At 35.0% G+C, this 12,088-nt stretch overlaps 1 protein-coding gene across 1 annotated transcript in view; it reads right to left on the reverse strand.

The window, feature by feature from the left end:
* MYO16 (myosin XVI) overlaps positions 1-12,088 on the reverse strand; it is a 359,373-nt gene that overhangs the window by 134,298 nt on the left and 212,987 nt on the right. Inside the window, exon 16 of the mRNA XM_063392794.1 lies at positions 9,549-9,696. Within this exon, the coding sequence (XP_063248864.1) occupies positions 9,549-9,696 (148 nt within the window). The remainder of the gene's footprint in view (positions 1-9,548; positions 9,697-12,088) is intronic.

The following is a 12,088-nucleotide window of genomic DNA, read 5'->3' on the forward strand; positions in this document are numbered from 1 at the left end:
GGCAGCGCAGGGAGCAGAGGTATCAGCTCCTCTAGATCTAACACTGAGATGAGCTGGGTTCAAGGACTGGGGTTATGCATGTCAATAACAATTTTTGAAGCACCCAATCCTGACCAGAAATTCACCTACAGTAATTGTATCAAAACGATTCTAAGAGCAACTTTTGAAACATAAATTGCAGAACTGTGTTATCACACTAGATTTATGTAATGTAATAGCTAAGTGGTTTCAGGAGCTGAATCCACTGAATCTCCCTCCACATGTGAGATGATTAGCAACCTAGTAAAGTGCAGACATGTATTTTGTACTTAAAGTAAAAGCCAAATTAACTTTTCTACCATTTATGTGAGTAATCACATCTACTTTCAAGCCAGGGCTTCTTCGGCAATTTCACCCCTTGGAGCTACATCCATTTTCTATCTGACATGAAACACTGGTGGGCTGCTTAAACAGTCAGGATTTAATTTCTTCAACAGAGGATCAAATTTAATCTGAATATATATATATAATTTTCATAGCTTTGTGGAGACTTCTTTTTTCTAACAAAAGGTTGAACTTGGCCCAGAAACTTTAAGGTGTAAGATAGTCATCAACAGAATTTACAGCAAATTGGAGAATTGGAACTGGTACATGTTACATTTATTTTTGCCCTTGCTTTCTCCATTTAAAGCAATTTATTCTAAACAATATTTATTGTATGTATAGTTTTCTGCTAAAATTAAGACAGATGTGTTCAGAAGACTCTAAAGATGCCCGTGCTCTTAATTACTAAGTTTGTTTCTTTCTTTTGAATTAAATAGATTTCAGTGTTTTCTTGCCTCCTATTCCTCATATTTCATGCCATGCCACGGACATGAAAAGACAGAGTATTCTTCTTTTATTTTCTGCACCTGTTTCTATATCATGCTTACACCAAGGTGGACAAGAAAGACAAAGCCTCTCTAGATCAAATAAATATCAAATGGTATCAATGCCAGTCAAATGACATAAATACAAGTTTGTGAGATAAAACTAAACATGCAAAAGTAAACTGACTAAAAGCAATAAAAAGACAAAAGCCGCAGTACTTTTATATGGTCTGATGCAATTTTTTCTATGCCAAACTGACACCAAGAGAATGTAACTTACCAATTATTATTGGATATCTGAGTTCATTTAGGAAAACACAAAAATACACAAAAGAGTGCCTTGGCTCTACTGCACCATTATAAATGTAAAATCCATTCCTGAGAAAACATCATGTGTTCATTTAAACATAGTTTTACAGGTTCAGCTTGTTTAGAATTATGATGGAGAGAAAAAAAAGTTGTTGAAAAAAGAGGTAATCAAAATGAATGATTTTTCTGCCTCTCAGAGTCTGCCAATGGAGGACTGAGCATCCTCTGTCACTAGTCAATCAATATGCATGAAGAATAATACAATGAACAGGGGATCAAATGAAACATCAAACATCAAATGAAAGAAAATACCCAGAGGAACATGAGTTTCAGATTAGCACTCTTGAACAAAACAGAATTTCTATAGCATTTATTCTGAAAGCCAGACAAATAACAATTACACTTGGGACCTCAGACTGAGCTGTCTCAGTGCAATTTTACTACCTTTACCTTGCTAAATAAAAATTCTTCTTAAATTTCAAGTAAGCTAATGATTGTTCAACATCACTGGAGGTATAATTTTTTAAAGTATCCTTTGGGATAAAAGCAGTAATATTAAAGCTGCTAATGTCGAAACTGGAATAAATAAATTAATCATTAAAATTCAAAGCTAAGTTGCTTCTGCTTTCAAGAAGAAAAATGCTTTGGATATCTTGACATGTAATTAGAATGCAAGTGTGTAGGTGTGTATGTCTGAATTCAGGATGAACAACTCAAAACAAATATTGTGAAATAAAACTAATAACATAGAGGTGTGCCTTATGTATAAGGTATAGGTATCTGCAAATAGGAAAATAACCACTTGATTTGCAAAGTAAAGCAGATGATACAGATTAAAATTCAGTTTTGTTTTGAAAACCTAAGATGTGATTCTGATTATATCTTCTGTAATTGCAATGCCAAACTCCTAGTAATGTAACTCATCAGAATGATCTACGAATGTCTCACAGAAAGGGGATTTAAGATAGAGAAAATGTAGACAATTTTCAGAAACATACTTTATATTAACTTCAACATTGGCATTATTGTCAGGTATTCCCTGAATATTAACATGCACTGTGACGATCTTAAGGAGGAAGAGTAAGTCTACATGGTCCAGTCATCGTACTTCCCCTGCTAAAAAACAGTGAAAAAATTATTAGTTACTGTACACTAATAGACTCCTTTGTGTTCCATCTAGTTTTCATTAAAATATAAGAGTCTAAGCCTAAAATATGAGACTAAGCCTAAAATCTAGCTGAACAGAAGTGATGCATACAAATAAGTAAAATGAGATGAATTACACCACAGAGTAAAAAAATCAGTATTTTTGAATATTCTTTTTTAGAAATCAACATTGAATGAAAAGAAATCCCCAAACTTACACTCCATTCTATTTTTTAATCTCAGACGTATCTGAAAATACGTATTGTGAAATGTTGTATTAGAATTAGATAAAATTAGTTCTTGTCAATCAACATCACTTTGAAACATGAAGTTGTATCTTAATACAACGGATAATATAATTTCTAGTGTCCATCTTCAATAAAACTGAATTAGTCAGGATTATTACTATCCAGCAAAACAAATCACACACATCAGTCATTTACTGGTGTTATCTCTGAACCCTTCCTTCTTTAAAGTGCAAAGATCAAGACTGACACTTGAAGATCTTGGTTCAAGAGATTAATCAAGCTTGAACTTCAAAGAAAGAATAAGAGAAGAAGAAGAGGCTAAAGAAAAAAACCCCACAAAACCATAAACATTAATTTTGGTTCAATTCCTGCTTACATTAAGAATAAACCAAGTTGAATAAACTCATGAGCATTATTTGCTCAGAAAGCCTGCATAAATGAGGAAACCAAAGGAAAACTGAAGAAGGTAAGAGTATTGGGTTAAAGGCTATTATCAGTTGAAATAAATGGGAACTGGCAGCTGAAGTTATAAGAGGGTAAGGAAAAACATTAAAGAGAACAATGTGAAAACACATTTTGTTGGAATATGCATGTGACCTACATGCAGTAAAGGTGGTTCAGTCTCAAAAAAGAAATTATTTTAGAAGTTCAGGCATCAGTAAATATGGCATGAAAGGAAAAGAATACATGGTAAGCAGAAAAAGTAAACAAGCAAAGCACAAAAGACAACAGATAAAATTTAGACAAGTCTTTTGACTTTGAAAATATTCCAGATTTCACAGATATTAAACTCACTGAAACAAGTTGAAATCTGCTCCAGAATCTCAGACAAATACATCTGCTTCCTAGCTCTCCCCATTACCTTCCTGATAACTAGCCTGTTTTAGTTTAGCTGTCAGACCTCACTGGAATGTAAGTAAATGGAATTGCCTCATTACATTCAGAATGTACAGATCTTGCCCTTAAAATAGTACTACTTGTTGTAAATCAGATTTTCTTGGTAGCATTGCATGAAGATAGTTAAGAAACAAATGTTCACAGTTAAAGCTTTTCACTAGATAGCTCTAATATACATGAATTGTATCAGCAAAATGTGAACTGATGGAAGTGTAGATTTTTTTTTATTATTTCCCACCACACAGGTGGTTTTTTGGGGGTTTTGTTTGTTTGTTTGTTTGTTTGTTTTTAAAAAACCCAAACTATTTTCTCTTTTAATTACAGTTTCACCTGTCTATAGTCACTTATTGTGACTTATAGTCACTTATTGCTGAAACAAATTCCAGCAAAAAACCCTTTTAATCCTAACTCTCTTGGTTTTGAAATCTCCCATGTGTTTGAAACTGTATCTTCATATTATCACATTATTTAGAAAGATTGTCAAGTGTGCTCCAGAAGTCTTTATACCCTTTGCTGTCTCGGCATGCTACTGTACACAGCCTAAAGTACTAGTATCACTGCATTGTTTTAGAAATATTAATGTACTTAAAATGCAAAAATATTTGGAGAAAAGGAATGTTCTGCTGGTAATCAAGTTAGGACAGGAAAATCTTTCCAAAACAACAACAAAATACAACTCTACTTGTTCAACCAGAACTTGAATGCTTGTTTTGAATTTAAGAGATCTTTGAAAGAAGGTCTCTTTGGAAGAAGAAGGACTTGACCTTCATGGCCATTCAGCTGCAGGGATGGTGATCCTAACATCTGCCACAGCTTCTCTCTCCTCCTCTGCTGACAGTGCCCATAATGCAAAAGAGGAATACAGCAGAGGAACCTCTGAGAATGCTCTTTACCCTCCTCCTAAAGTTAAATACAAATAATTCCAATTTCCTGATAGCCTAGAGCTTTAGTTTCTGTCAGCAGGATTTTAAAACTAAGTTGATCCTCAACGGTGAAGTTCAGGGAGTCTCAACACTAGGCTTTATTTGGATGAGACTCAGAATTTTGGTACAAATAAGCTATGCTGACTTTCACCAGACAGCATCTAACAGTAGTTTGATAAAGTGATGTAACTTGGAACTTCATACAGAAATTATCATTCCAGCAGGATGGGAAAATCTGATGTAACTCTTACAGATCTAGCTGTTTCATTCACAACATTTAAATTCATCTAATTTTGTAACTTAAGTCTAACACTTGGACTTTCCTCAAGTCATCATACACAGATATCAGCATCAAGCAAATTGTGAAGCAAAGGGATCAAAATGGTCCTGTGTAATCACCTCTGTGAACTGAGCTTTTGGCCATATTGAGAGTTTCAAACAAAGTAAATATCCACAAGAAAATATTATCTATTAGGCTTGAATACAAGGAAACAGAATGGAAACATTCCTGTCCAGAGGACTGGGACATTCCTAAAATGCCTATTTTTCTCATTATGTGGGGAAAATAAAAAAAAACCCCCACAAACAAAAAAACACACATACAAACAAAAATGAACAAAACCCACCAGCAAAACTAAACAAAAACCCCAAACAAACAAACAAACTCCCAAAATAAAACAAAAAAACCCCAAACAGCAACAAAACAAAACAAACACAAACCCATGGAATTTTCTCTATGAATTTACTGTTATACTACCATAGCAAGGTTTGTAGACAAATGGTACAAGTATGGAAAACTAGTAGTTTCATATTATAATTTCTTACTGTTGCATTTTAAATGAGCACCTAATCAAATGGATGGGGGGGAGACAAGGCATCCAAAGGTACAATCAAAGAAAAGGAAGAAGAAAAGTATGGAAATGTGCAGTGTCTTCATGGTCCGTATCTACAACAGTTAGAAAACAGAGAGGCTGCCACCTGAGTGTATTGAGAAGGGGAAATCTGTGCTAACTGCCTACTCACAGTCTTGAAAATTCACATCTTGAGCTCCTGTATGTAATGGAAAGGAAGTGTGGGGATCAATATGGATGTTACTAGACAAATCATTATTTTTAACATGTTTTCTTAGTGCTTGTTAGAAAAGATGATGACTGGAAACACAAAAAGTCATACATAAGGCTCTCTTTACTGGGATCATTTCTACTTCATTCACATTACCACACTAATTTTTAAGCCTTTTATTTTCAAGACCAACCTTATAATTTAGAATGGAAAATTATTTTCTCAGTGATCTAGGTTGAGATCAGTTTAGATTTTAATAAAAAATTCCATCACTTTACCAAAGTTACTCCTTTATATATCAAAATTTTCCTATTGAGAGTGAAGAGGGCACCTGCACTGAAAAACTGTAAAAGAAGATAAATCAGTTCCATGAACTGATCTACATCTGTGCAGAAGAGTTTCACTGCTTTTTAAGGGCTCTAAGAAACATCACAGGCAGAGAGCAAACACAGTGCAGTGCACACCATTGTTCTGTGGGAGAAAGGAAAATTTTACATATCTGGGAACAGCAGCTTAATAATGCAAATACAAAAGGTGCACGCCCTGACCACAGTTCAGCTTGCATGAATGTGTATATAACATTTTCCTCAGCTCAAAGTTATTTACTTGTTTTTACAGTACAATGAATTAGGAGAAGTAGGAACCTTGTTTAACCTGAAAACGGAGACATCAAGTTGAACAGCTCTCAAACCTACCGTCTTTTCTGAAATAATTTTCTAGAATAAATTTGCCTTAAACTGTATTTTTAAATATAAATATACATATGTAAGGAGATGATTTTTAATAATAGTATGTTTGAGTATTTTACATACACATACTACACAAAGATATTCTTACATTGTTCTATATGCCACAGCTTTGAAATAGAAATGCTAATATGAAGCAATTGGCCCAAAGCAACAAAAGCAGGACTTTCTACTTATTTTTTGGAACATTTTCTCAATATATTTTCTTTCCCATTGCTACAATCTTTCCTTTTGTTTCCTATCCTTTCTTCACCAGAACTGAAGATCATTTACAAATTGATCTGTCACCACTGTCACTTTTCTTACTGCTCTCTCTGTTTCACCTTGGTTGCAAGATTCATCACTAAGTCAGTGTCTATGGTAACTATGAGGCTAAACTAAATGTGCTAGAAAAGCTAGTAAATACTTTTTTTGTGAGGCTAAACTTCAAAGACCACAATAGTACCACATACAGTCGTGGACTGTAATCTGCACCCAGAAAAAAAAAAATGTATCCAGAGCAAATCAAGAGCAAATTGAGAATATAACTTCAAATTGCTAATGTCTCTGTATTACACATAGTTATCATCATCAAGATAAAGAAGTCCTAGGGTCCTTTAAACACAATAAATGAATAAAAATTTCGGAACTTTTCAATCAACTCTCTGCTGATAAAAATCAGTTTCCAAATATAATGAACATAGGGGAGCAGTTGTCAATCAAAAACCTTTGACTTGCCCTTTTGAGACTCTTCATTTCTGACATACTTCCCTTGCTCAGTCTTGAAAAATGGTCTTACCTTCCAGCAATTACTTCTGTCTTTATCCATCATAATCCACATGCAGATACAGTGGGAGATGTATTCTTTCAGATCCTTCCCTATGTAGATTCAATTCTTGCTGCTTTAAGATCCTAGGTGTATGCAGGCTCAACAGAAAGTGTCCAGCTATCTGTCTTCCCATTATGCCTTAACAATTATAAAGCTTGCAAGAACACATATTTTAGTTTCTGAGCTCAGGCTCCTTCTCAGGACAGCACCAAACAGCAGAGATTTACAACCAAACAACTTCCCCTACACGATGGGGCGACACCCCAGACTTACAGAAATTCTTAGTGATTCCAAAAGGGAGGGATTTACCCTTTCAGCAATTTACATTAACTCTCAGCCCAGGATTATATATTACATTACTCATCTTTTACAGCATCATATGACAAAATTAGTTTAAATCTTTGAGGTACTTTTTATCTAAAATAAGAATAAAAAAACCCATGGTACATCTTATTTCTTACATTGAAATGGCTTAAGAAAACAATACTAAAATAGAGGTACTTTGTGATCTGAATAGCCATTATTTATTAAGATTGTTGACTCTTCTACATAGAAGTGTAATATTAAACAATGAGAAGAGAAACAGAAAAATTAACAAAAAAAACAACTGGGCAGACACCACCTGCCAAAGGTTTTAAAAGGCTTGTTATCTAGTTAATTTTACTATTTGAATCAAGATTGCACTTGTTTAAAGTAAACATGAAAAAGTCACTTGTGGATGTTATCAGAATGATGTGATCTCATCAAAATTTGACTAAGCCAGAAATAATGAGCTTATGAAGAGGCCAGATCCTGCCTTCCTGATTCATGAGGGAATTTGATGAAGTAGAAATTCATCCCTAATTTAACTTTATCGGCTGAGAAAGATCTAGCTCACTGAAGTATTGCACTCAGGAGTTTAAGGTAAGAAAAATTTGGCCTAAACACTCTCAATAATGTAAGATACAATCTACTCTACATAGGCAAAGCAAAGCTTTATTGATAAAAGCAGGTTTGTGCAAATATTCAGATATAAATTACTTCTGAAGCTTTGGTACTGCAATGTTCAGGCATCTATTTAGAAATATTATTTTGTTCTTTTTGGATGATTATCATATCTTATGAGATAAAGCTTTGTTCATGTGAATCAAATTATTTAGGTTTACACTAAGTTCTTTCCTGTCTGAGCTTCTTGCAAGGGGACTTCAAACTGTTTCATTTTCTGAACAAACGGAGACCTTCCAAACAACTTATGCTAGAAGAGGAATAAAGTAATCATCAGGAACTTAGAATACTTTTGGTCTTCAGAGCCTTCAAACAATTTAAAACATAGAATTTAACTCTTTTTCTCCCTGCTTCAAAGTGAATCATTTTTAGCAAAGGAATTTAGCCTGAGGTTTTTTCAGAGCTAGTGCTGTATGCTATTCTGTATAATACAGAAATGGTAACAGCTTAAAACATTACCTAACAGTGGTAGTGAGAAGATTTCCATCCAAGAAAAAATCATAAACAACAAAGCTTTTCTCTGCAAAAATTAATGTGGTGTCTTTCTATTTACAAGTCCTAAATCTAGAACTGCTATTTCAAGTAACTATCCAAAGTGGAAAATGAAAAAGTTGAGAAAAAAAGATCCATGGGAAAAAGGCTTAGATGTGAAAACCTGAAAACATTCGTCTTACATAATTTTAATTAGTATTGGTCTTTTTACAGTTACTCACCATATTCATTTTAAAGGTAGTCAATTTAATAGAAGATCATTAATACTAAATGGCCTTCTCTCATTTCAGTGACATTTAGGAAAGATTGAAGAGTAAAAGGCAAGTTAACTAAGTGAGGAATATTTTTTCACTCTAAAATAATCTGAATTAATAAATTCTGAGATGTTCACAAAATTTCCTGAAAAAAACCCCAAACCTCCTTGTGTTTATGAAGATACAAATGTGGTTCAGTTCATCCAAAGCACACAGCTATATTTAAGTCTATAAATACAGCTGAGAAGGGACTCAATCTCCTTTGATTGCAAATGGGAGCCAAGACAAGCAGCTCATGTGGAGTCATACAGAAAGACATAATTTTAGGTGCTAGGTGTTGAATCCTATTCTTGGGTTCAAAGCAGTCAAAACTTTTGTTTCTGACTTTCTTACTAATTTGATATAAAGTAAGTTTCAAAATGAAAATGGATATACCACTCAAACTTAGTGACATTTCATCAAAATCAACATATTCTATATGAAAATTATAAATCAATAAAACAGTTTTTATGTTAAGAAACACACTTTTCACCAGGGAAAAAAACAAAAACCAATAGATCTACTTTAGTCCACAGAAGACAGAAAAATTGCTAACAAATTTCTTTTTCTCCTTTAAGGCAACAATGTTAATGGATATAAAGCTCTGATCTTTTTAAGAGACAATATATGTATTTCAGAACTAAATCCTCATGAGCAGGTACTCCATAATAAGTAATGTCAGAACTCATTGAAAAGTTAGAAAAATTTTAGCTACTGGAAGAAGGACCTTAACAGCAGAGAGACATTAATATAAGAAAACCAATAATACTAAATATAAACTTATTTTCCTACCTGTGTGCAGATAAATTACTGAGGTACAGGGTGTATTTTTCTTCAGCAGACAATCCATCCATCATCAAGTAAAAAACATGAAAATTACTCTGGTTTAGAGGCTGGATAACGACACGAGACTTCTCCAACATGTATGTATAAATCCTAGCTGATTAAGAAACAAACACATAAATTCATCATTATACTGATTGTTCTGAACTTAAATATCTTAAACCATTCACCATTGCAACAGTTAAGAATAAACAATGTTTCTTATAAAATTATCTGAGGGGAGCATATAAAATATAGTATTACCATTCATACTCCCATGGGTTTCTATGCAAATCACATGTAAAACCTTAATTCTATTAAAATTGTTGGAACAAACATATTAGCACACTTACTGTTTGATATTACCATTAAAACTACTTAGTTTTAAAGATACTTTATGTTTATTTGTACCAGTTGTTGTATGTGGCAAGACTTTCTAAAAGACAAGCTATTAGTCATCTCACCAAAGTGTGGCCGTCTGAGCACTGGCATCTGTTCTACCCTCCTTCTAAACAGAAAGAGAAAGATGGAAGAGAGATTCAAGACCTCTTGAAAAAACACACTTGGAAGCATTTCTTTTTTCTCTGCTGGTAATTAAGAACATAGAGATTAATAGTTTAGATTAACCACCTAGCTTCTAGATGGTTACAAAGAGACAAATCCTCTGCAGAACAGGTTTTCAACAAGCTCACCGACCTGAGCCGGGGGAAACATGGGCATCTCAGAGGGGCTATGATGACTTGAATAAATGAGAAGCTGTGTGAATCAGCAGTCTGGGGAAGGAGGTGAAGGAGGATGAATCTGAGTGAGATTTGCCTACAGAAAAACAGCTTACAGGATCATGCATAACCTCAGGCCCACTAAGATTCTGAAAGAGGCAAAGCACAGAAGCAAAGGAAATACTAAGCCCTCAGATCCTGTTCACAAGATAATGGGCATTTTAGGGATACCTGTGAAGAGACAGAGAGATGTTGACATTTTGGGCAGGCTACTCTTGAGCTCTCCCCAGGAAGTACAACACCATGTGGTTCCAGATGCAAGAGACGAAGAGAATGAGGGAATGTCCAACTGCAGCTAGAGTCAGGGCCCTTCTGGCCAGTGGGCCTGTTCCCACTTACCCAGCTGCTGGCATACCTTATCTCATCGTTATTAAATACCAGCTGTGGTGCAAAGACCAGAAGCACACCTCTTCACACACAACTGAGCACCTCCATCACATGGACACAGTCCATTTTACTGCAGCTTTAGGCTTTTCAGTATCTGCAGTATGGCAGAGCTTTCACTGAGTCTTTGCAAGCATCCTCGCCCTGGAAAGGGCTGTTGAGTTTAGAGCTTAAAGTGCACTTCTCAGCAATGGAGGATCTATATTTTTCAACCCAGTAAGCAGATAACAGTAAATAGTATTAAACTATAGCTTCCCATAGCCTGGCTTTCAACCACTTCATTCAGGACTCCTTTGTTCATGAACTGGAATTAGTTCTTGAACATATAGTCTTCTCAAATACTGGTGCATGCATCCTGCAGCACCGCAAGTATGTTCTCTAAATGCATACCACTCATGTCTTTTTAGAATTTTTCTCATTTTTTACTTTTTTTAAGCTGGGTGGGATTAAAATTAAAATTCTGAATATTTTCAGAACCAGTTTTGGACTCACAGGTGTTGCCCAATGCAAAGTGAAACAGTTTGGTGAATGAGAGTGTGTGTCAGAGGCACAGGAGTTGCATTAGCCTAATGACTAGGCCAGCAGGCAGAATGTCTGTTCCTGCCACCATGCAGTTGCTAGTGTCCACAACAGCTCACTCACTGCTGGGTTGGAAATTGCTGTATTATCTGTACTTGTCTGGTCATTTTATGTTTTGAAGTTCTTCAAGTTTTTATTTATACTGTTTTAATAAACACAGCAAACCTGAGGTTACTTGAAATTGTGTGTATGAGAGAACACAGCCTTTGAGAATACTGCTGAAAGACAGTGTAGATGGGAAAGAAATTAAATGGGTAAATCTGGAGCATATTGTTTTGAGAAAGGCCTCAACAGCTAAATTCTGTCCATGAACTAAATATATCTATGCAGGGTCTCTCAAAGAGCATAGGCCAAACCATCCTGGACACGTCCCAGGTAAGGAGTACAGAAGGTCAGGGGTACATTAGCCAGGGGCATCCTCTATGATTTCTTTATGTAACAGCTCAGACATGTCCTGACATGTACTGGCAAGCAAAACCATGCCTGGGATTCTGGCAAAGAGGCAGTAGGACTGACAGAGAGGTGTTGTAGGTCTGACTTGCTGAAGCAAGGAAACATAATCTGGCCCATTTAATCATCCTACAAAATGTAGTAGTGAACTGCTAATATGGAATCAATATTATGAGAAACTGTGTATCATCCATCTAATCCTCTGCTGCTACACTACAGAAAAAACTAAAAAACCCAAACCTGTACGGGAAGCAGAAAGGCACACTTGGGAAATCATGTATGTTTCTGGCTTCAGTAACTTTGCAACACATTATAAAT

Source organism: Prinia subflava, chromosome 3 (assembly GCF_021018805.1).
Source record: "Prinia subflava isolate CZ2003 ecotype Zambia chromosome 3, Cam_Psub_1.2, whole genome shotgun sequence".
NCBI classification, from domain to species: Eukaryota; Metazoa; Chordata; class Aves; order Passeriformes; family Cisticolidae; genus Prinia; species Prinia subflava.